The 25,456-nt window shown below is 41.7% G+C and overlaps 1 protein-coding gene across 1 annotated transcript; it reads left to right on the forward strand.

Moving 5' to 3' along the window:
• Positions 1-11: 11 nt before the first annotated feature.
• RPA1 (replication protein A1) lies at positions 12-22,558 on the forward strand. The gene is made up of 17 exons (XM_065853070.2): positions 12-167; positions 359-406; positions 625-703; positions 1,237-1,345; positions 2,157-2,245; positions 6,704-6,790; positions 7,965-8,097; positions 9,010-9,112; positions 10,210-10,278; positions 10,430-10,622; positions 11,707-11,846; positions 13,479-13,627; positions 14,909-15,041; positions 16,330-16,506; positions 17,803-17,910; positions 21,137-21,223; positions 21,527-22,558. The coding sequence occupies exons 1-17, from the start codon at positions 135-137 to the stop codon at positions 21,632-21,634; spliced, it is 1,845 nt and encodes a 614-aa protein (XP_065709142.1). The 5' UTR covers positions 12-134; the 3' UTR covers positions 21,635-22,558.
• Positions 22,559-25,456: the final 2,898 nt, after the last annotated feature.

A 25,456-nucleotide genomic window follows, 5' to 3' on the forward strand; every position in this document is an offset into this window, starting at 1 on the left:
ACCGAGCAGCCAATAGGAGCCCTGTAGAGTGTCGCGCGGCCCTGACGTCAGGGCGCGCCGGAAGGAAGGGGCACGGCTCCGGGCGGCGGGAGGATTTGGCGGCAGTGGCGGAGCGCGGCGGGAGAAGTGGCACCATGAGCGTGCAGCTGAGCGAGGGCGCCATCGCGGTGAGGGGCCGGGTCTGGGGGTTCTGCGGGATGGGGGCCCGGGTCTGGGCTCGGTCTTGGGCGGGTGGGAGGCGGCGGTGAAGATGGGATCAGAGCCGGGCCAGGTCCGGGAGCAGGGGGGCCCTGGCCAGGTCTAGCGGTGACGGCCATTCCCGGCACCTTTCTGAGGGTCTCTTTTTTCCTTCCTTCAGGCCATAATGCAGGGGGAGAACGTCTCCAAGCCCGTGCTGCAAGTCATTGTGAGTATTTTCCGTTATCTCTTGTGCCAGTCCGTTAGTGGCTGTGTGTGCTCCTATACGGGTTTCTGACGGCAGCCAAACTTCCTCTGCCGAGAACGTACTCTTAACTTTGTTTAAACAAAAGCCTGAATAGATAGGCGATTTGCTAACCATGTCACTTTGTGTTTTTGAAGAGTTTCTGAACAAAAGAGAACTAATAATCTGTTGTTTCCCCGTAGAATACCCGGGCTATTGCCACGGGAAATGGGCCACCGCGTTACCGAGTGTTGATGAGTGACGGGGTTAACACCCTTTCCTGTAAGTATGACAACCCGCAGCGAGATTGAAGTGTGGAGATGCTAACGGTGCTAAATTTTCGGGTCAAGTGTCTAGGTGCTAATGATTAAATGATTATTGAAGGAGAATGTGGCATACATGGCAAACCACAGACCCTGAAGTGTGAAACTCCATTTTAACACTGGGACAAAATCCTTCTATTCTGGAATTTTTTCTTTGTGAGCTTTAAGCAATTAATTCACTACAGGGTGTAATGAAAATACAGAAACCTCTACATGTTTTTGTAACAGTGATTTTTAAAGTAATTTAGCTTAATGTTTCTCTGACTTCTTTGATATATCATCATTTTAGCTATCACTGCACTCCAGAGTTTGAGAATGAATACAGTTTTACTGACTTATTAGTGGTTATGCTCTTTTCTATGTTATCTAATTGAGCAAGTTATAAATCCAATGCAATGTTAGACTGATTGGAAAAGCTGTAGCCAACTGTGGCAGCCCCGTTTAAGGCTGGCAGGTGTTAATTCTTAACTGTTTTTTCTTCTGTTTCTGCAGCGTTTATGTTGGCGACACAGCTGAACTCTCTCGTGGAAGAGGAACGCTTAGCAGCCCACTGTGTTTGTCAAGTGAACAGATTCATTGTCAACAGCCTGAAAGATGGAAGGTATATATATTTCTATAAGTACAGTTTACAGAAAGGCAGCTGCACTAGTGAATGCTCTGTTCTTTGTGACTAAGCAGAGGCCAAATGTGTTTAATTTGGATTATCTGAAAATACTCAGCCTTTAGGGTGCTTGAGAGAAAGCACACAGCAGAAGCAATAACAGAAATAGTTACAGAACGTGACTGCAATGGGTGCAGATGTGCATAGTACAGTGATCCAGTAACTGGAGGTTGCCCATTGGAATACACCAAGTTTCATTAAAATTGACAAATTTTAAGTTAATGTGGAAAAGAAACTGATGGTTTCTTGTTACTGAAGTGTTGTGGAATCTGGCCTTTTATGAAAATTTGAGAAGGGGAAAGTAGGATACAGCAAAACGAGAAGGGAGAGTGAACTGATTATTGAAAAACCATGTATGTGTCTAGGAGAATATGAACTAAGGTTTGTAATATTTTTATTCAGCTTTTTTGTGGAGGGAATATGACTTCTTTTGAGGCAGGGAATATATTCTCTCTTGTAAACCTGGCATGCTTTTGTTACTTTAAAAGACTGTATTGCTTCAAGCCATTCCTGTGTGGCCATTCAGCCTGCCATGCGCTGTCCTTGGTGAAATGTGATACAGCTTCAAACCTACTTGGACCTCAGGAGAGGGTTAAGTTGACAGTGGGAAGCTTTTGTCTTCAGATCCTTGTTCAAAGAATTGGCCCCTAATGGTTGTTCTCTTACCTGCCACAAAGGATATTCAGAGTCTGATAGACTCGCAGAGGAAGCACAAGTCATTACTGCTGTCTGTTCTGTTCTGTGTTTGTAGGAGAGTGGTTATACTGATGGATGTAAATGTTCTGAAAACTGCTGATAAGGTTGGTGGGAATATTGGCAATCCAGTGCCATACAATGAAGGTGAGTGTCCTCTCTAAACAAATACCTTTCTGAGCAAACTCTCTGTTTGGATGCCCTTTCAACTGGCTGTTCTTTCACTTAAAAAGAAGCAATCAGACCTGATCAGTGCTGTCCAGATCTCGAAAATCCTTTCTATTTGTGTAAACCAAAACTGCTTTTGTTCACGTATAATAAACTCTACACCATGGCTTAAGCTTCAGTCTCTACATGATATTGGGAAGTATCTATACCTTATGATAACATTGACAGATTTTTATTATACGTTAGTGGTCTCTATCTAGATTTCCAGTAAGTATGCGGAAGCTATTCTATGTCTCTTCATAACGAGTAACCAAATAGATTAGTACTACTTCTGTCTGGAGAGAAAACAGCAGGAGGAGGATGTAATAATGATCTACAAAACCATAAGATGGCATGGAGGGGATGAATAAAGAATGATTAATATCTCTCTCTTTCCTACATTCATTTGATGCTCTTTAGTTCTCATATTGTCAGGTAGTGATTTTAAAACAAAGGCTGTACTGCACCCCCAAACAGCGCAGAGCTGAATTATGGAACTTGTTGAGGTAGGTGCCAAAAATTGGCACAGGTTCAGAAAGCAATTAGATGTGAAAGAAAAATCCATTACAGGCTGTTAAACATAACAATACATCCTCTGCATGAATGTCAGGTTCAGGAAGCACTAAAACTTATATTGCGCAAAGTGCATAGATGAGAGACTGGTTTGAAAACACAACCAGCACACAGACTTTCCTCAGCACCCGTTCCTGCCCTGTCATCTGAAAAAACACGGTGTGCTGGGTGGACCTTAATGTGACCTGCTGTAAATCTTTCTTTTTTGTTATGTTGGATAAATAACTCTTCTTAATTTTCATGTGCTGAGCTTACACTTCTCAGGCAAACATTTTTTGAATTAATATATTTTTTTTCCTCCTGAGGTATGTTCAAAAGTGTGTTCTGATCTTTAAAAAAGAGAGAGGATCATAAGCACTTACAGAAATTATTTGAACAGCTTCGTCATTGATGTATATACAGATAATGGCTGAAATTTAACAGTAAATAGCTCATCCTGAAGAATTCTTTCTTTTCCTGGTGGAAGTGAATTGATATATTTTTATTATTAAGTGACCAGACATTAGTGGCAACACTTTTCTGTAGGATATTTTAGCCCAACAGTGGTGGTAGGTACCCTGTGATTCTGGTTAAAAATCTACTTTACTAATCCAAGTAGAAATTAGACTTTGTTGCGGAGACAAAGACATCTTTCTTCATTAACTTTTCTTTTTCCTAGGGAATTAGAGGGGTGTCTGTTAAATGAGCCTAAAGAATCTTTTGTTCCTTTGATAGTTACGTAGCTAATTGCTGTTTAAAAAATGTGTTGACATCTCCGATTTTATGGTTTAATCCCACAGTTGCTGTAGAGACCGAGATTTTCAGAATAGCTACTGAGCAGACTGGTTTGTGTCTTTCTCCCGTTTCCCTTGCTTGTGTGATACAAGAGCTTGTGAACAAGAGTGGTTTTCATTTATCATATTGTTGCTTAGAAACAACTGCAAATGTGATATCTTGCAGAAGTGAGCTGAAAATATACCTTTAAGAGTCTAAATATTGGTAAAATTACCGTGAGTTTGATCAAAGCTGTGTGCTTTATTTGGGCTTACAAAAGCACTTGGTGATGAAGTTTTCAAATCTAAATGTCTTTGAAAATGTTACTGGACTATGATCATAGTAAGTGTGGTCTTGGACTAGATAGTTAAGAGATCTTGAATTTGAAGTGATGTGTATTTCATTTTAACCCCGATGTTATTCTGCAGACTTCATACCTTTTTATTTGGTGTTAAATACGGTTTCAGTTACAGAAGGCGGTGATAGTTCAGATTAGGTGAGCTTAACCCAGCCTTTCTGCTCTGCCTGATTTGTCACAAAGGCCTTGATAAAATGACAGAGGCGTATTTCAAGTTACAGATTCTTTTAAGTTTTTGTATATATTGAGAATTTATATTTCTGAGGAACGCTCAGCTAATGCAGAATTAATATCTTAAGAGCCCTCTGCAGTTTTCATGGAAAACAAGTGCAGGTATCTTAAACAGAACGTTTAGTCCCGCTTTTGATCTTACTTGAAATATGGATCTCAAATTGTTAGGCCTGGGATTAAGGAATTTCCTAGACTGTAATACCACAGTAGGACCCTGGGAGTGAGGATCTGGCTTTTGGCCACTTTATGCTTGAGCAGTAGGTGGTTAATCTGCCTAACAAGGAAGCTGGAGACACAATCTGCTTAGTCCACGTCATAAAAACTTTTCAGGCAGCGTTTCATAATAGTATTGAAAATTAAAACTGAGCAGTTTAGTCCTTGGTAGAAAACTAGATGATAATGTCATTACTGTCATTAATCTCATTCAAATTACTATGATGCTGGACTTTCTCCTTACTATGACGATTACTTGCTACTTACGCTTAACTTCTGTCATTAATCTTTCAGCGCTGAAATGTTTGTATGCTTGTACATTCACTTGAACTGTTTATTCTTGCCCTTCCCATCCCTGTGTGTTCTTTCCAAGTGCATTTCCTTCTTTCCTTTCGGAAAGAGTTGGGTGTGTGGGCAGCTTTGGCAAAGGGTCTTGGGTTTGACTAAGCCAGTAAACAGAGCAGAAATGTGATCACGGGTTTCAAGTGGTTTTTCAGCTTCTGCTAGTAAAAATTAACCATGAAAACCAGGCAGAGGAGTCAGTTTTCTGAGCACCCGAAGTGATCTGTAGGCCACCAACCACCAAAAATCCTGGTTTAGGAGTCCCTAGGCTCTACAAGCGAGAAAATTGGAGAGATATTTCTGCTGCTTCTCTATTTGAACACACACGCACACACAATAATATTAACATGTTAATATATTCTTAATCTGTTGAGAAACACCAGGCTCTGGATAGGCAACCATTAAGACATGATTTTGTGTTTAATAATGCATAAGCGTTCTAATGTACGTGATGGTCTTTTGTTTGTTTTTTGGTGGGGAGTTTTTTAATTAAGAAATCCTAGGGAAAACACATTTAGAACAAAAGTAGCAAAGAAGTCACTTGCTGTTGCATATGCACATTCCTGTTCCTCTTGAATATTTGCTCCCTGTCCAGACATATTTTTCTCTTAATGTGTTTTGTTTGGTTGGTTTTTTCCCTTCTCCTCTTACACTAAATGAATTTGGGGTGTTGAGCACTGACCCCGACTGGGTCCTCTGAGCAGCGAGGGTGGAATTCTGGCTTCTCCATCTAGCGGAGTCTGCAGCAAATACACGTTGCTGTTTGACGTCACGCTGTTGCTAGGGAGATCGCTGTCACTGGTTCACCGCTCTGACTCTACTGCGGCAAGTTAGAGGAGCACATTGGGTTTCGTCCAAGGACCTTGTTTGGGATTAAAAATAACCAGGGGGTTACCTCTGTAGACTCCACGGCATCAGGTGGTGCTGTATCAGGGTCTCCTTGTGTTGCTTCTACTTCTTTACCTTATTTTGGTGGTGTTCTGTTCTGGGATTCTCTGCTTTTGTTCCCCGTGGTGCTTATGGGCTTGATCTGACAGCTTTCTCTGGCTGTCTTCTTATTCACCCCCCAAATCAGGGGGCTTTGCCTACTCAGGTCTAGGACTTCCTGCAAACCAGTGACTTAAGAAATTTGTTGCATCCAAAAGGATGAAAACATTTGATGTTTTCTCATCTGGAGGCAAAACATGATAGGACAATTGTTCCGTAAAAGGAATTCAAATTTTTGAACTGTAGTTTAATCTTCAAATATACTATTTTTCTAGACAGGTCACTCTCCTCTTTCTCTTGTAATTTATCATCAAAATAAGGCGAAGAAAAGTCCTGGAATCTAAAAAAAAATGCATGATATGTACTTACTACAGCATCACTTTGCTCCCTGTGCAATGTACTGCTGTGTCCCAAGAGGGACCCTGGTGAGTGCTGAAATGATGACTCCATCACCTCCATATTAAATATCTTCATATTTTGGAAATAAAATATAGCAGGTGTTTTCTTTGTCTTGTAATTATTTCAGGTTTGACTTTACCTGGTGTGATTTTGACCCTTTCTGGATTTTAAGAGGGAATTCTCTGGGTAGCAGCAGGAACTACCTGTCAGAGCAATAGAAGCCTGTAAAAAGTGAGAAGTTGTCAAGATTACTTCAGTGCTGTCCTTTTAAATAACTGTCAACCCTGAATTCTTTCCGAGTAGAAAGCAGTTGCTTGAGGAAAGAGATATAACTGACATTGCTCCGTGGCAATATTGTTCAACAGATAGCTTGCTACTGCTGTGTCTTATAACACCTGAATATTAGCCAACCTCCACAGCGTGTTCTCCATGTTTTAAATTATTTTTTTCATGCAAACCTTATTTCCTATAAAGGATTAGGGATAGTTTTAATTACTGTGCTCCCTACTGTACGATGTGGTCTCTTTCCATTTGATTACCAGGGCAAGGGCAGCAACGTTCTTCAGCTCCAGCAGCAAACCCCGCACCCAGCAAACCACAACAACAAAATGGCAATATGTCAGTAGCAGGTAAGTGTAACCCTGGGCAGGGACTGGTTTCCTTTTGTGCAGTGCAAACCTACAGCTTAAATTTAAAACCGATCTTTTCTCTAATGGTGTTGCACAGGAAACACTCTATTAAAGACTAACCCATAACTTGGCAAGGTGAATTCTCTCAAGAGACTACTCTACACTTGGATTTAATAACACATTTTTAAAAAGGGGGAAAAATATCTACTTCCTTCCTCTTCCCCAAGGAAAAAATAGGAAACAACTCTCACAAAGCAGTATAAACTGGAACATCTAGTCTGATGCAATTTTGCATTCTTGCAACAGTGCTCTCTGGACACCCAGGTAGGTTTGGAGCTGGCTAACAGGTGTATTACCGATGCTGAGCTATGGAGGCCAAAAAGTTTAGGTGGTACAGGGCTGAAATTATTTGATGATACATCCATAAACACACTTTTTGGATCAAGATTTTCAATAGTGAGATACTGAAAGTCTGTCAACTTAAATGTCAGCCTGTAGACTTTTTAGAAGCAAAGAAGTTGTCCGTCCCAGCTCTTGGTACTGTCTTAACCAGTCTGTATTCTTTACCCCTGAGTTTAAGAAGTATTTTGAAATAGTAGAATTTTTACATCTACTTACTGCAGCAGTAAACAAGCTCTTCCTTCTTTCACTTAAGGCTGATCATAAGACTTCTGTACTTATACATTGACTAGATTCAGTTTAGAATTAGTGGTATTGCTTTATGTCAGGAAGTGATTTGATTGTGGGGTACCAGTCCTTACTTGTTCCCCCAAATAGTGTAGATCTAAAGCTTGATGTGCCGTATTTTAGAGAATTTATTGCTAACTAGTCATTTCCCACTTAGACTGTGCTTAAGTGATTGACTCTGGACACATCTCCACTTCCAGTTTAAGTGCTCTAAAGGTCTGAGAGTGTCTCTTCTGCAGCAGTTTGCAGCCTCGAAAATACTTGTAACCGAGAGCAGAAGCGATTCAACGAACTTTCAGCCATTCTGTGGTGCCCACACAGCTCAGTGAGCGGAGCTTGAAGTGCCAGCCCGGTGTTAAGTGTGACTTTGCCTCCACCCCATAGCGTGGTGGTGAAGTTCTGCCTGACTTTGCACCATGAATTGGTTTTCGCTCGTCTTTTGTCTGCGAGGCTGAAATTCTTTATGCTCTCTTGCGGTTTTTGAAAGGTCCTGCTGCTCCGAAGTACCACGCTCCCTCAAACCAGTTTGGTAAAGCCAGCACTCCCAGTTTGTTGAAGACACCAGGGGCATCGCAGGCCAAAGTGGTGCCGATCGCCAGCTTGAACCCCTACCAATCCAAGTGAGTTATTGTGCTTTGCCAGGTGTTGCTCAGTGTCACAGGCGTGAAGGAACAATAGCTCCTTTTTGCTTTCTCTCATGTATGAATCCCTGTCAAACCATTCTTGGGTTTATTGGTTAACTTCAAACAAACAAAGCCAGCAATAACAACAAAACCACCCACCCCCAAAAATAAAAAGAAAAAACCAACCTCCACAGAAACCAGCTGTACAGGGCTTGGTTTGTTTCTTGTTTGTGTTTTTGGGATGTAGGGTTTTAACATTTCTATTTCATCAACACTCCAGCAATCTGAGATTTGCCTTTACATTGTCTTGGTGATGTTACCCTGCCGAGCTTGATAGGTTTTTAATATTTTAGTTGAACATCAATTGACTTCTCTTTTTTTTCCTAAAGCGGCCTTCTTTTTGGTAACTTAATGACAAAACAGCTCAGTAAGCTGTTCACTTCGACTACTGTTCTCTTGAAAAGCATGAGGATGTAATTGTTTTGTGAATGACACTTTTAAGTTATGCAAACTGATTTGATTACCCAAGTTAAACGCGAATCCTATAATTGAGCTCTTGAGTTCTAGCGTTTTTTTTTCAGAACAGGCAAACTGCTGTATGAGAAATGTGCCCTACAAGGGTAGAAGATTTGAGACCTGCTTTTATGCAGAAGGGTTGTTCTGCTACTGTTAGCATACTGGATGCTTTATGGTTGGCTTTCTTGCTGCTTTCTCTACAACTTTCCACCTTTAATGGTCTAGGCCATTAAAACAGAAAACAGCAGAAAAGCAGGTAGAGTTGCTGGGGCGCAATGGAAAGGTTCTGGCTTCTAAATAGTGACATTCCAGTTCCAAAGGTTTGTCAATTCGATCTCTTCCTTAAACAACAACAAAAAAGACACAGAACAATGTTTTCTTGCACAATTTCAGGTGGACCATTTGTGCTCGTGTTACCCAGAAAGGCCAGATCCGCACGTGGAGCAACTCCCGTGGCGAAGGAAAGCTCTTTTCTATAGAGCTAGTCGATGAAAGTGTAAGTGTCATATGTAGAGAAAAAGATAATGTATGCCAGATGCTGATGAACCCTTCATAAAGACAGAATAGAGGAAATAAAGCGTATTATAGGAAATGTTTTGTTTTATTACGATTGAAGCTCGTATTCCTGTATTCATTAAGTTGAGCATCAACGACCCAGTTTTTATCCAGAACGAAGTCTTAAATATATGGCATTACTGATTATGTTTCATCAAAGTCTATAGCGTGTGACTAAATTTTTGCAGCTTCAAAATACAGTTGTTTATGAAAACCGACAACCTAATACTTCTGTTTGTGGTGGTTTTGTGTAGATTGAGGATGAGATCTCATCCTTGCTTAGATACACATCAGATAACAAGGATTGAGAGGAACGTTGCCTGCAAGTTATAAGCTTTCATTTTCTTGAGGAAATCGGAGTACAAATTATTATAATACTAGAAAATTTCATCTGTGGTTTGTTTGGGGAATGGGGTCTGGTTAATCTAACTAAACTTGCAGTTTGTCAAACCTCTTATCAAATTACATTCTTCCATCGTGAAAACAAACTAGATTCTGCTAGATTATGTTTAGTATAAAGTGTGAGGTTAATAATGTAGCATGTTGTCATCAGCCATTTGTTTTCTTGTATTGTCTGTATTCCATTTTTTTAAAAAACCAATATTTATATCTAGTGAGTTTGTTATTGATTCTTACTTAAAGGCCCGGCATGAATGGAGGATATCACAATATACTGCGCTAACTTGTGGAGCTGTGTGATCTGAGGTGTTTGGGTTTTTTTTAACATGTAATGGCAATTAATGCCAGTTTTATGAGTACCTTCTCAGAGGTATATATATGTAGTTCAAGTGCGTTTCATTCTGAAGCTCTAGATATATTAACGAGACTTGAATATGAGATTTGCTTGTCAGGTGTAGAATGTGTCGTTTTAGTTGTAATGCAAACATGAGGAGGATGTTTGTTTCTTGGGTGCCTGGAGCTCTCCTGGCAGCCTGCGCCGTGCCTGTAGAACTGATGCCACTTAACATTGCAAAGATTTCTTTGTAATTTTTCTCATGTCGAATTTCAGTCCTGACCAGCTCTCCTATTTTCCTGCAGGGTGAGATTAGAGCTACCGCATTCAATGATCAAGCAGACAAGTTCTTTCCTCTCATCGAATTGAACAAGGTAGGGTAGCATTGTGCTTTCATAGATTGACATGAGCTAGAAAAGAGGAACTTCAAGGATTTTTAAAGCAAGGATTTTTAAAGGTGAACACAATCTATTTTCTCTGCCTGGCTTCTGATAATATCCTATGTTTCATTGCTTTCTCCTGTAGGTATATTATTTTTCCAAAGGCACTTTGAAGAGCGCTAACAAGCAATATACAGCTGTTAAGAATGACTATGAGATTACATTCACTAGTGAGACTTCAGTTGTGCCCTGTGATGATGCTCAGCATCTTCCATCTGTTCAGTTTGACTTCGTGTCCATCTCTGACTTGGAGAACACACCCAAAGACTCAATTGTTGGTCAGTCTAAGTACTAAAATGGCAAGCTCTAAAGCTTTGAAGTTTTTCTTTTGTGTCCTGAATACCGGGTGTCAGTGAGCATACAATGCTTCGAGTGTTGTGATCTCTTAAATGAGGTTATCTAGTGATGGTTGCCATTAAAAATACCTTGGGCAGTTTTCCTGTTAAGATGTCTTTGCCCTGTTCTGCTAACAAGATATGATTTTTCTTCAAACTCAAGATGGTAAATGATGCTTGTTTATTGTACTATGATCATTGTTTTCCACAGGATAGGGCTGAAAGAAAAATGTCCTTGCTCAGCACGTGTGTGTTTCATACCTTCCGTAGTCTTGCTTTCTTTCACTATCTAATTATCTCTGTAGTGATTTTGGCATGATTCGTTGTATTCAGGTCCAAGTTGCATGACTGTTTTGGCTTGCTTTGTGAAGTATTGAGGGTTTGTTTTTCTGTAATTTGTTGGGCAGAGTACTCCGGAAAAATCAGAGGCTTGGGTGGGGGCGAGGGTTCTCAGGTTTCACAGGCACAAGATGCCCGTGATTCAGAGGCATTCAGCTGGGAATTTTAAAGGTAGATCTGTCGTATTAAAAATGGTATATTTTTAGGGAGTGCAAAGTGGATTGTATTTGCTCTTTCTGCCCAAACATGCAGACCTGTTGAAGTTGCAGCTTATGGTTGCGGGGCTACAGAGAAGGCACTAGTCAGCTGCTTCCGTGTGTCACAGTCACTTTGAACCCCTCGCATCAGAGACTTGGGCTTAAACAGCACAAGTATGTGGTACAGGATCAGGACTAAAGTCCTTTGACAGAATATTATGAGGAAAGATAGTACAATGCCTTGATCTCACTAATGTAGTGAGGCTTGAATTCATGAATATCTTAATGAATTCGTCAACAAAATTAAAGCACTGAAGAGGTCTGTAGTGGAGCATTCCTACCATAATATGCTAATTTCCATATCAGACTTGATTTGAATAGGGAGCCTGCATAAAGGTAGAAATCTGACACCAGGATTGAATTCTTCTCTTGTGATCTTGTATTCCCCAATTGTGACCCTTGAGTAACTCTAAATTGTAACTGTTTCTCAGATGTAATTGGAATTTGCAAGAGCTATGAAGATGTCACTAAAATTATAGTGAAAGCAAACAATAGGGAGGTATCAAAGAGGAACGTGCATCTGGTGGATACATCAGGGAAACTGGTGACAGCTACGCTGTGGGGAAATGAGGTATGTGCTCTCTTACCTGTTCTTAAGCAAAGGTTCCTTTGCGTAGGGTGAGGAAATGTGTGCACTGTTGTCATCTGAGATGGGCACAGCACCGCGACAGAGTCCTGGGTGTTTGAGGATTGGGGCAGAGAGAAGGTGAAAGACTGTCTGGTTTCATTCAGGTGTGATGTTTGTAACCTTTCTCTGACAAACTGCTGACATGATCTGACTAATGTGTTCTGAACAACTGCAGACATTATGTCTCAAGCTCAGAGGCTGAAGATAACAGATTTCTGGTTTAGGAAAGGGATATGAGCTGCAGTTTGATTATGGAGCAGCCCGATGGCTACGGCTGTCTCATTTCAGACGAATTTTATTTGTAGGGTGGGATACATGTTACCCTGCATAAACTGCTGCTTAACCAAAGGGATGAGAGTCTGTATCTCAGACTAGAAGTTTAAAGCATCAGAGCCTTGGTATCTAAAGTTTGAGTAGTTGCAGTAAACTGCTTCTTTATCCTTTTAACAAGCTACTTTGTTTTCCAGCAGTGTTGTAGATACTTAGGGTTTTATGTTCTACTCTATAAAATGGGAGGGATCCCGCCAGCTTGACAGTGATGCTTTATGGCTAAATGATCAAGTGCACTGATATTGTAGGTACCTAAACACCATTAACCATCTGCTGATATAAATGAAATAAACTGAAGTTCACCATCACAAAGTTTCAAGGTTCAACTGGGTTGTTCCAGGAGAGGCTACTGGTAATCAGTTCCTGGCAAAGCTTTGCCCACAGAGATCGGTGTCTGCGTTTTACAAAGTCAAATCTGTTTGCTTGCTTGTGGAGTAGATACAACATGTATTGAGGGGAAGTGACTTATTATGATTTTCAGCTGGCACAGCTAGGGTTAGAATCTGTATCTCCTTTCTCAGTCATTGCTTTAACTGCTGGGGTACGTTTTGTGTTGGTTTTCCATCTCATGGACACAGGGAATGCTGCTGTCAACTCCAGCTCATTTGTAATCTTGAAGCACGTGATGCTCCCCTTACTTGCTAAGTGATGTGGGGTCCAGAAAATCTATAGCTTTCAAAACCTCGCTCATACCAAGAGGTTCTGTTAGTGTCAGGCTTTACTCAGATAACAAACTGATGGCAATTGAGCAGCATTAAAGCAGCTTTATGAGATTAAAAACAGAAAATGGGAAGTCAAGAAGTGTTTGGTCAGCATACCTACACTTCTGCGTTTTAAGTTGTAGTAGAATAGACATGATCGGCTCAGTCAAGCCATGTGAGTTATTTCATCTCCTGAAGAGTCTAATCTAACCAAATAATTTCTTCTTTCCCATGACCCATCTCCCCTTCTAAAACCCTTGTGTAAAATTCCTAATGGAGGGCACCAGTCCTTTTTCACCAAACCACTGCTGTGACTTAAGGATTCTCTGGTTCCCCAGGAAACGGGGTGCTAGGATTACCGGTTTAATTGTTAGCTGCCTTTTCTCAAACTCCTAGTGATGTCGTTTAAAACCTTACCTTCTAGATATGGTAACACAGTTTGATTCAGATTTGATCTCTTGTCGTGATCTGTGAATTATGACCACAAGTTCAGTACCTGTACTGTAGCGTGCTACTAATGTTTTCTGTTTTTTCACACATGTAGGCTGAACAGTTTGATGGTTCTAGACAACCTGTGATAGCCATCAAAGGAGCCCGAGTCTCTGACTTTGGCGGTAGGAGCCTGTCTGTCCTGTCCTCGAGTACAGTTATCATCAACCCCGATAGCCCAGAGGCTTTTAAGCTCCGAGGATGGTATGAGTGTGTTTGTGTTGATTTGTTCCAGCCTGCTGCAGAGTATTTGTTTTGTTCTGTTTCTCTGTACTTGAGCGGTCTGTTTAGCTCTGAAGAAAGGTAGCAAAGGCTATGGGTTCCCGGCTTATAGAAAGTTCTCTTCCTTGAAAGCACTAGGGCCTGGAAGACTGCCCTTTTTGAGTTGTTCAGTTCAAAAACTTATAATTTCATGACGGGCCTTGAAAAATTGAAATAGGAATAGTGTGTGCTGACCCAAAGCCTTGGAAGGCAGCATGAAATCAGACTTGACCAGCTCCACTTTGAGGCATTGTCAGAGAGAACAGTATTTTTTCAGAGGCTTTTCCCATTGTGTGGAATCAGATACAGACTCTGTTAGTAGGGACTGGAGAAACCGTGTTGGCTTCTTCTGGTGTCTGTTCCTTATCAGATATTTTTCAGATAGCAAAATAATTATTTTATTAGGAAAACAAAGTGATTTCTTGGTGGTTCATGGCTTCTACTCTAGGTAGTTCCTAAATTGTTTGCTGTAACTAATACGGTGAGATGTGGCCTATGTACGAATGGGGTTAAGTGCCAACAGCATCAGATTCGTGAATCCTGGGCTTTCAGGTTCTAGTTAAATCCCCCAAACATGGATAAAATATAATGACATTCTCCATTTGTCATTGAAGTATGGGAGAAGCACAGCTCAGAGTGCTGTTGAAGATAAAATTGATTGTGGGTCTTAAGCTATTACTGTCACACTTCAATTAAGTTCAGTTTTTGAGTCTCTTTGGCGTGTTTCTCGAATCACAAAAAGCACCACAATAGGTTGACAGTACAACCTTTTGCTGAAAAGCAGTGCTTTCTTCTTTTAACAGAGGAAGTATAATCTGTTCAATGCTATTTGCTTTTTCTTTCGAAGCTGCTGTGAAGATAATGGGACCATGTAATTTAATTTTAATTATGGAAATATCTTGATGCCCTTAAATCTTGTTATCTGACTGCCTTTAAGAAGCATGCAGTGCGTGGTTTGACCACTAGCTGGCAAACAAATTGCAGTTATATAGAACAAAGCTGTCCTCCTTTTGTGGCTTTATAAAATACTGTGCTAATTAAGTCGGACTATTAACTTAGTCTGAAATGCTATTTTTGTTTGCAGTATACACAAATTACTGTAATTGTTTCCTTTGCAATCATTGATAAAAAAATCCCTAATGTATTAAGTACACGAAACTAAATGTTTTGATAAGTCTGTGTGGTCTGCTGTCCAAAAATAGAAATGTGTCTTTGTGGTTGCAGGTTTGACTCGGAGGGGCAGCTTCTGGAATGTGCCTCCATCTCCGATGTGAGGGGTGGGCCGGCGGCTGGGGCCAACACCAATTGGAAAACTTTGTTTGAAGCCAAAGCTGAGAACTTGGGCCAAGGAGATAAGGTAAAGCGTGGCCACAGAGTACAAACCTTGTGTACTGGGGAGAAAATGAAAAAGCTGAACTTTCTGCAGGTGTTCTGCTTACTGAAGTAGTCCAGTTGTTGAACTTGTGCTTATTCTGTTAGAACTTATGGGTACAAACTGGAACACAAGAGGTTCCACTTAAATTTGAGAAGAAACTTCTTCTCAGTGAGGGTGACAGAGCCTGGCCCAGGCTGCCCAGGGAGGCTGTGGAGTCTCCTTCTCTGCAGACATTCAAACCCGCCTGGACACCTTCCTGTGGAACCTCAGCTGGGTGTTCCTGCTCCATGGGGGGATTGCACTGGATGAGCTTTCCAGGTCCCTTCCAATCCCTGACATTCTGGGATTCTGTGTGACCTTGTTATTAAATAGTCAAGCTCATTGCTGATGTTGCAGCATGATACTGTGCTTGCAAGAGAGTTCTAAGCCTTGTATAAATGGGGGAAGAAGGGGACTTTACCCCAAAGATGTTTATTTAAATACTACAAAGTGTTGTAGGAGAAACAGGGACATTAGGAGGAGGTGGGTTTTGAGGGTGCACACTTAGTCAATAGAAAAGCTGGGGATAAAACGCAGGTCTTCGTCCAGTAACCTCGCTAGGCTTACACTGCTTCTTGACTTATTTTTAATGTTTGGGGTTGGTTGGTTTGTTTTCAAACTTAAGCGCTAAACCAATTGGGACATGCAAGAACTTCTGTCTAAGGAGAAAGCTTTACCTGTAATTCAGTGTTTTTTCTGTGAGATTTATTTTTTTTGCACATTTCTTAAGCAACCTCTATTTATCTGCTGAAAGACTTGACCGTGGTCTTAAACTATTAGAATGATTATTTTAGTATGGTGAGTGGGTATTTTGTTCTGTAGGCTATAGTTTAATCAAATGCTTATCTGTAATACTACACAGTAGGCTTTCTGGGTTTTGTATTGGCTCCAAAAAGAAGCATAACAAAGTGCAGAATCTTAATCCTGTGGAAAAGTAGAGATTTGAACAGGCACAATGGAGAAGCAAATATATTTTATCTAAAGAAAACCTAGCAATTGGAGTTTCCTGCAATGGAAACACAAAATAATCTTGCCGTAGGGGCTTTATTTAACATAATGGAAGCCTGAAAATGATTGCAACAGAGGGGTTGATTTACAGTTTCCCAATAATCCATAGCTGTTAAGCTTTCTAATCCTAAATATCCAAGTATGGGTGCCTTGCTTTGTAGTTAATTCAGAATTGGAAAACATTGAGTATTTTGAGGCTAATGTTGCACACTCACTCTCCTAGGCGGATTATTTTAGCTGTGTGGGCACAGTCGTACATCTGCGCAAAGAGAACTGTATGTACCAGGCATGTCCCTCTCAGGATTGCAATAAGAAAGTGATAGACCAACAAAATGGACTGTACCGTTGTGAAAAGTGCGATCGTGAATTCCCCAACTTCAAGTACCGCATGATGCTTCTCGTAAGTAAACGGATTAGAGGGGAGCGAGTCTCTGGCTGTTTTCCTTGGTCAGGCCAAACCGGAATCTTTCCAGAGCAGCGGGTGTCAGGGTGTTGTTTGTCTGTCTGTGGTGCCTGTGGGTTTGAGGTATTTAAATGGCTTGTGTGCTGTACCTGAGTGAGGGATGTTTCATTGAGCTGATTAGTAGTTTGTTTTCCTAGTGCTCCAATTAAAAGCTTTACCCTTTGCCAAAAAGTTGCTGCTAGCTCAGTTGATTCTGGTTTCCAAGTGTACTATGCGGTGCAGGGTACAGATGGCCTACGCCTCTTCAGTAGTGAAGATAAACTGAAGTAAAATGGCATTTCTGGAGAGCAGTAATTGCACTTTTACAGCTGCTACCTATATTTAGTACATTTTTTTTGGTAGGTATTGTTCTGTCTCATGCTTTAATGGAGCCTGCTTCAGAAAGTTATCTGAGGATTATTATTGTGATGCCCGCTTACACCGTAAGCATCAAACCTTCTTCTGTTTTACGATATGTTGGAGCTGTATCTGCTTCGAAATGCTGTGCCAGGTGGGCATGCAGAGAGGAGGGAGCTGTCCCCGCAGTCTCACTCGAACACAAACTGCTCCTGAATAATCTCTAGCAGATAACTTCTAGGAACGCACAAACAACTTTACACAGCAGAATCGTTCTCGTAGAATATAAAGAGGATGCTGAGGGTACAGTCGTGGCCTTCAGAATAATGTGTCTCTTATTTTCCCATTCCTAATTGTCGAAGCAGCCAGAAAATGCATGTGAGGCTAGCACTTGATTTTTTTACTGCTCTGTCTTGTCCTTGAATGTGTTGATAGTTTCCTCATAATGTGATATTACACGTGTTTATGCTCAAGTGCTCAGGTATGTACAAAATAAACGCAAGTGGCAGTTTTGCTGGTGTCCCCACTGGTGGTTGTTTTTCTGGGTTACCTGTTCTTGCTCACAGCTCATCAGTGACAGTGGAACAGAGCTGGATATCCATCAGTGTGCACCACTGTGAGCCTGCTGGCCTTTTCCTGTGACACAGTGCACTGTCCATATTAACTTGCTTTGAGTTACTGTGACATTCTATGGAGCTTAAAAAAAAAAGGTGGTAAAACACTGCCTTCTACCCTCGGTGCTAGAAAGTACCTACGGTGCACAGGGCTGTGATAGTTACTGGAAATTTAAAACTCTTAAGCTGTGAAATCTTTCTTTTGTGCTGTCTTCCTGCAGGAACAGGCAACTGGATGAAATGACTTATTTTTGCGTTGTTGTTGTTTTTTTGTTTTGTTTAGGTGACCATTGCAGACTGTCTAGAGTATCAGTGGGTGACTTGTTTTCAAGACACAGCAGAATTCATTCTTGGACAAAACGCAGCTTTCCTGGGAGAACTGAAGGAAAAGGTCAGTCCATTAGCTTATTGTCTTTTTAGTAAATGTCTAGAAGTTGAGCTGTGTTTCATACACCTTGTTGTTGGGCTGCCCTCCAATGTCTTGCTTTTTTTGATGCGTCTGGTAAGGGAATATTCTTGCAATGTTGACTTTGAAGACACCTTGGAGAAGGATGTGAAATAAGTGTGGAACACCAGTGCTGATCCATCCGGGAGCATGAGAGGCAGTGGGTCGTGTTCATGTGGTTACTGTGGAAATTAACAGCGTGATTAAAACAAATACAAAAGTGCTGTATGAAATAAAGGATATATTGCTTCATTTGGCAAGCATTTGCTCTTGCCCGTTCTCTGGGTGACAGGCCAGCTCAGGGGCCTGGCAGCCAAAGGTTGTTCTCCAGCTGTTGGATTTCAGTATCTTTCACAAGTTCACCAATCGTCGCTTCTCCCCAATCTGAAGTTCTTGGCAGAGACTTGTTTACTCTCCTCAGGATTATTTTCCACGGGCCATCTGCCTGGAGAACAGAGATTTACATGGTTTCCCCCATAGTTTGCTCCCACAGTCAGTCTGTCTCTACCTCTGCGCTCTTTTGGCTGTTCAGAGCTGGAGATCAGCCTGTCCTTGTCACCTGGACCTCGAGAGACAGCCGGTGACTTGTCCATAGTTCCACAGCCTTTAGAGGCTTTAACATGTGTTGACTCCAATAGAAAGGAGCAGACTGTTTGATCGTTGTACCTAGATTGGAAGACTCTGCAAAAAAACCCTGTTTTAGCTGTGAATGCTAACAACATTATCCCTTGTGTGTTCCAAAAATTTGTTTACAAAACCAAAAAGTTCCAGAACGCTCTGTATATATCGTAAGTAGGCAGGAAGCTTTTTGAAGTAATGTTTGTTATCCCACTTCTGAAGGCTCTTTTTTCCCCCACTAAATATCATCAGGAACTTCATGGGTCACACAAAAACCGTGACTTGTAAAACAGGTCATTGGCAGAGATGCTTAAGTGATCTTTCTTTGACAGATTAGAACAGTTTTTAAGGTTATAAGCCATTCAACACTGACAGATAGTATTTTCCTCCCTTTGTCACTATGTGCTTCTCTGCTGCGTTTTCCTTCCTTCCAGCCCAAATCATATTTTCCTGATTTTAGTTGTCTACTGTATAAAATCTATGTGCTTTTGGTTTGTTTTGTTTGATGGTTATGTGGAAAGCATACTAAGTTCTTGCGTTGAATGTGAGCGTTGCTGTACTCCCAGGCTGCAGCAGGTTGATACCTGGGCTCTGCAGAGACACCGGTTGTTGGTTAACCCGTTGCGTGGCTGTGAGAGGAAAGTGAAGCAGTCGGGATTGTCAAACCTAGTTGTCCTGAAACGCTATTGTAGACTTTATCTACTGCAAAGCAGGGCTTGTTTTCCTGTAACTTGCACACAAGGATGATTTTAGAAATTTCCTGCCTTTCAGCTCTCTAAGGTAAGGGGTGCAAAGCTTGTGCTTCTGGGGTACCAGAAGTTTTTGTGATACTCTGGAGGCTGGACACCTCTGTTCTGCAGGAAGATGTGTTGCCAGCACATTCCAATTAGATGTGCTTGTGCTTTTACACTTCTATTTTCGAACATTCTTAACTTGTCCATATTTTCTTACTTTGATCGTACTTAGTCTCTGGTAGAGTTCAAACAACATTTCTTAGTCACTTATAATGCTGAAGAAAACCAGGTGGGGAAGCAGAGACAGCAGATCCTATGGAACAATACAAACATGTAATGTCTTTTGAAGAGCTGCCTAATGGAAATGGCTGAGGGTAGAAAATAGAACATGATATGGAATGAGCCCTTGAGCGGGAATGCTTTGTGTTCCAGGAGAAATTGGTTTTGATTTGACACTTTTATGAGCCTGTAAAAATGGTACTTGATGCATTTTTCAATAAGCTTTTCGTGGTGTTGTTTCTCTGAAGACCTGGTGCAGTGTCCTGGGAAGTTGGTGGGAATCTTTCCACTGTTCACAGTACGTATGGAGACCACGTACAGCCAGTGGCCACACTAAGCATAGATATGCAGGCACGGTTTTTCATCTACTTCCCCACCGTGCTTGTTACCAAAGGAGGTAACGTAGGGTAGCAACGACTGGTATGCAAACAGCATTTTCCACTCACTGATGGTTAGCGTAGCTTGTGGCAGAGCTGGAAACAGAAGCCAAATGCTTTATTAAGTGAGTTTTCTTATCCTCTAATCCATACGATGGTCAGAAGAAAGGGTTTTAATATTCAGGAAGGATACGCCTAAATTTTGCAGTCTGTGAAACTCGCTACTCCTGTTCACCTTCATTTGTTGTGCTTTTCTAAACCTTAGGAGAAGCGCTGTGTGGTGTAAAATAGTGCTGCGCACACTGAAAAACAGCAGATGTAACACTTGGAATAGGAGTGAAACTGGGGTGGGTTCAGTTCCAGATCAGATGCTCTGTCTGCTGCTGGAGTGACTGATCAAGTCATGTGCATCTGGTAGATAAATGTGTTAATATTAATAATTACTTGCCTGTTATCATCATGGGGCCACAGGATTTTTGTGGAATGTCAGTGAAGGTTTTTACAACTATTTTTTTACACAAATAAACTTTCTCCACAGTCTCCCCAACTTGTCTGCTTCTGCTCTGCTGTTTTGACAAATTGTCTGTTATAAATGATGATGCTGTTCAGTGTTCATATGGTAATTAGAAGCAGCTTATGTTATAAATATGACAGAGTCTTCTAATGGCTATAAAAGCATCTTCAAAACATGCATCCACTTTTTTATAGAACACCCCTCCTAAATAGGTCTGTGTCAGGATGTGAAGGGTACATGCAGTATTGATGGATAAGCAGAGAAACAATGCCTAATAAAATAATTAAGAGGGAAATAGTTAGCTGTCAGTGCTTGTGATCGTAGCAGAACATCAGAATTAGCCAGATATGCAGCGTGAGAGTATCTCATGCAGATTTATAGTGTTTTCATTCTCTACATTTCGTTGCAGGTTTGGTGCAACTGTACAATATTTTGGTAAGGTAGCTGACAATTTTTCACCTTGAACTAAACCTTTTCTTTAAAACTTGGTTTTGGCATCTAAAATTTGATGGAAGACTCAGCCAGTTACATGATCCAGTTAGTTCCATAGTTTTGCCGGCATCAGCGGAAGATGAGCTGGTCGGAAAGTTCGTGGCACTACTGAAATCCTGGGGTGTCTGCAGCTGATACCTGTCTTTGTCCTTCTGCAGAATGAGCAGGCGTTTGAAGAAGTGTTCCAAAACGCCAACTTCAACACGTACGAGTTCAGGATCCGAGTAAAACTGGAGACTTACAATGTAAGTATCCCCAAAAATTCAGATAACGCGGCTTTTGTAGTTTGGCTTGTCTCCATAGGAGCTGGCTTCCTTCTCTTCTCTTTGTGGGGAGAAGTTTTCAAAGGTACTTGCTCACATATATACTGCAAGTCTTGAGGACTGAAGGGGGGATCCACTGTCACCAACACTGCTCTCTCGAGTCAGATTTGCACTCCCAGCTCACCCTGAAACCAAGAGTGACAAGTTACTGGGGCAGGAAGGGGGTTAGAACCAAATGCCTGGAGTCCTGAGCGTTCTTTTACACGCCACGTTCCTCTTTCACAGGATGAATCTCGTATTAAGGCTACGGCAGTTGACGTCAAACCTGTGAACTACAGAGAGTACAGCAAGAGGTTGATCGCGAGCATCAGGAGAAATGCTCAGCTGGGGTGAGGTGGCTGCTGCTGGCCGATTGAAGCTGGAACTTCCAGGAAGAGCTCAATAGATGATATTACACCGACTTTTTCCCCACCCTGTGTGTGACACTTTGGCATTACTTACACCGTGCATGGTAGTCCAGTGTAGTGGGCTAAGTGATTTAATGCCTTTCTCTGAAAATATGCCCCTGATAGGTGAGAGTGCACTGTAATGGGTGCAATATTGTAGGCTGCTGAGGTCTATTAAGCTGTGACAGCACTAAAGAGGAATCTCTAGACAGATTGCCAGGATCTTTAGACATGTCTGAAGTAGAATGTCTGAAGTAACTTTGCTTTCTTACTATATGTAAAGCTGAATTATATAACTATCGTGTCTTCTTTGCAAGAAAGTAGTGACAACCGTGACACTTTGACTTGTTCAGCAGAGGGCAGGAGGAAAAGTGTCGTGCAGCTTTCAGGTCTGGACAGAGGAGAATGGGTCTATTAGGGCAAGTTAGTTACTTTCCATAGAATTCAAAGGCTTTCTCTTTCCACAGGTGCCATGCAGTTGTTAATGCTTGGAATGGCAATATGGTAGAATTATTAATCAAAGACATATCTCTTATATCTGAAGAATATCCTTCCTTCAGGGTTTAATAGACTGAGTCAGATGGGTCTGATATTAATCAAAATTGTCTCTTCTGAGGAAGGCAGATAAGCATTGACTCTCCATTCCCCAGGGAAATCTAGGCAACTACAAAGCATTGCTTTAGTTTTCTCTTCAATTAATACTATGAGTTTTTCACTTATTTCAGCATACTTTTCCTGCCTACACATAGTTTGTATGTTCATATGGTCAGTTTCTTTAGTTTTATTTGTGATGATGTTAATCAGAAACAGGTCTTTAAGTGGGGGAATGGGGGGAGCTTTGTTTCAATAAACACTGTTTAATTCCTGTGTAGTGAATTTTGCTTTCTTTGAACACCAAAGACTTCTCATTACTAGAAAGCAATTAATTAGCTTTCATAATAGGCATTCACTTGGGGGAGATGTTACCTTATTACAAACTCGTAAGGTTAGACTGAAGAATGGAGACTTCTTTGCCTGATGTTAACGGCATGGAAATGCAGTGATATTTTCACCATTTTTGTGCCTGAGAATGCTGATGAGCTGGCACTTCTGGGATTTTTATTGACGTTTACACAGCAGTCTAAAACTAACCAGGCTTTGAGATTTGTTCAGACATAGAGCTAGTACAGAAAACAGTAATTATGCTACTGGGCTTTTCAGTCAGCAGAGCATGCGAGCTCTGTGTGCTCCTAATCACATTAATTATGTGCTCCCTGGCTGCAGCTCGCAGCTTGGCATTTGCTGCACAGCTCCAAGCATCCAGGCAGTGCTGCAGTGGGGCTCCGGTAGCAAACCTGGAACTTGGTTACTTATTTATTTTGCTCTGTAGAGCGCTGTTTCTTCATGTATTCAGTTGGTGCCCTTTATTCCCCATTATTGCCTGTTTGTCCTCTCCAGTCTTGATGTTTAAGAACTGTAAATGCCATTTCCACTGATGGACATGAAGGATGTTATTCTGGGCCCATTAATTGCACAAACAACCCTTTTTTTATATTATTTTTTTTATTCTGAGGATCATGACTGGAATCTTCTGCTGATGTCTTGCATTTTTTATTGAAGTATTTGTTCCTTCTGACCTTGCTTACAAAACATTGACTATAAAATTACAGTCTTTGGCGGGGTTCTGGATTGACAAATGGTAGGTTAGCGGTGATAATCTATTTTTTCCACCCTGCTAACCAGTCTTTTACTTCTTTTTCTCCCTCCTTCCCAGTTTGAGGGGACCGGTAGCAAGTGGTAATGCCAAATATCCCTTGAGTTTTTATGGGTGTTTGATTTAATGTGTATTTGCTGGTGTTGCAGCTTTACGAGGCGAAGTTGCACACCTGCCTCTGCCGGGGCAGCTCGCTCTCCCCGTGGGAATCGCTGTGCATCCCTGTTCCACTGGAAATGGGAGGTATCAATACCCGAGGGTTTTAAGGTATCTTACGGGATCAGCTGCATGACCTTGAGAACTGGAACAGAAAATCAACTTAATACAGTTTGTGTGAAAAGTCATTTATTTGAGGACTAATAAAGAACCCACCCTGCTCTAAAGTGGATGCTCATTAGTGACTGAAGAGTTGGAGGGTTTTAATCACACTTTAATCAGCTAGTAGAAGATAAAAACATCAAGCTATGTAAGGGAAGGTATTTCTAGTGTAGCTATACAAGTACCATAGGATTATATAAGCCTCTGCTCTGAGATCTCATCGTGAATGCAATGTACACTTCTGGTCTGCTACGTATAGAGGCAAAAAAGACTCTGAGCTGGGGCGAGCGCAGAGGAGGAGGAGTTCACTGCACCGCGGAGGAGGAGGATGAAGATCTTTTTTAGGAGGGGCCCAGAAGATCTGATTTAGCAAAGTGGATGCTGAGAAGGGCATATGATTTCCCACTTATATATATATGCATACATCTTGCTTCCTTCCCCTGATCACAGGCTAGAACTGTTGAGGATAATTGGTTAATGAATAGTTTGTTAATCAAAAGAAAGGTTCTGAAGCAGCTGTCTGGCTGGAAAGCGATGAAGGGGTCTCCATTCTCTCCTGTCTCATTGCCACATGGCCATGGTCACCCCAACCCAGTAGATCCCCATAGGCACCAACACGGGCCGTAGAAAACAGGACCTTTAGAAGGCTCTGGGCGCTTTTGCTTGTGTTAATTAAGGAGAGGCAATTGGACTCGCAATACTAATTGGGATTATTGGCAAACAAGCCTTTACCTTCCTTCCGTTCATTACAAACCTGCCCCTGCTCATGTCCAGGTCATCACTGGGTGGCTTCATCTGGTGTCTGGGTTGAATATGTGTGTGCTCAGTTGAAAGGGCACTGGAATACTTCATAACTAGATCTCTGTGAGGTGAAAATTCCTGTGGCTGCTCAAGTTTTGCTTTAAATTAAATATACAAAGTGAAGATGAAATGGGGAGGTTGCTGGTTTTGGACAGGTGGGTGCAAGGGCAGTGGTGCGAACGTCACGTTCTGCCTGGCCGAGTGCAGACCTGGAGCCTCCTTGGACGTGCTACATCCAGGTCGTTTGTGCTAATTCCCACTGTTACTATTTAGCTATGTTTTCACTATCCGTCAATTCTAATTTAATTGTTAGTGACCTGGAGGGTCACTGGAGGGGAGACTGCACTTGAATCGCACCTGGATTTCAAGATGCATCAGGTGTTTTGTCATACCTTTGAGGAGCAATATATCCTGCTCCACGTGTGTTCGGTACTGGGTTGCGCTGCGTTTGCTGTGCCTGGCAGCTTGGATGAGTGTGTGTGTGTGTTTGTGTGGGCTCCGTGTCCCAGCGCCTGGATTGTCCTTTTAGTGCAACGGGCGTGAGAGTGGAACTCGATGACTCTCATGTTTTGATTCCTCATTCTCGCTGGTATTTGCATTTGCTGCCCGAGATGCAGTGTAACATCTTGAGGGGGGGAGGAAGATGCACTCGCCTTCCGTGTCCTCTTTCGTCATCTTTTCTTTTGCTTTATTTATTTGCTTTTCTAGCCCTCGGACGAGCTGGTTTGGAGAGGAGCAGTTGCCCCATTGGGCTTCATCTTCATGGGCTGGAGGAGCCTCTTGGGCAGCTCTGGGGCTGCTGAGGTGACTTGGATTGGAAAGGAAGAGCAATTTCATATCACTTTTATATAAAAAGCTCACAAAAACATGAAGTGGAGCAGGCTGTTTACTCCCAAACCCCGTGTTTGGGGAAGGGAGTGGTCTGCAGCATATCATGCGTTAGAAGTATTGGAGTAG

The sequence above is a fragment of the Patagioenas fasciata genome, chromosome 19 (assembly GCF_037038585.1).
Source record: "Patagioenas fasciata isolate bPatFas1 chromosome 19, bPatFas1.hap1, whole genome shotgun sequence".
NCBI lineage: Eukaryota > Metazoa > Chordata > Aves > Columbiformes > Columbidae > Patagioenas > Patagioenas fasciata.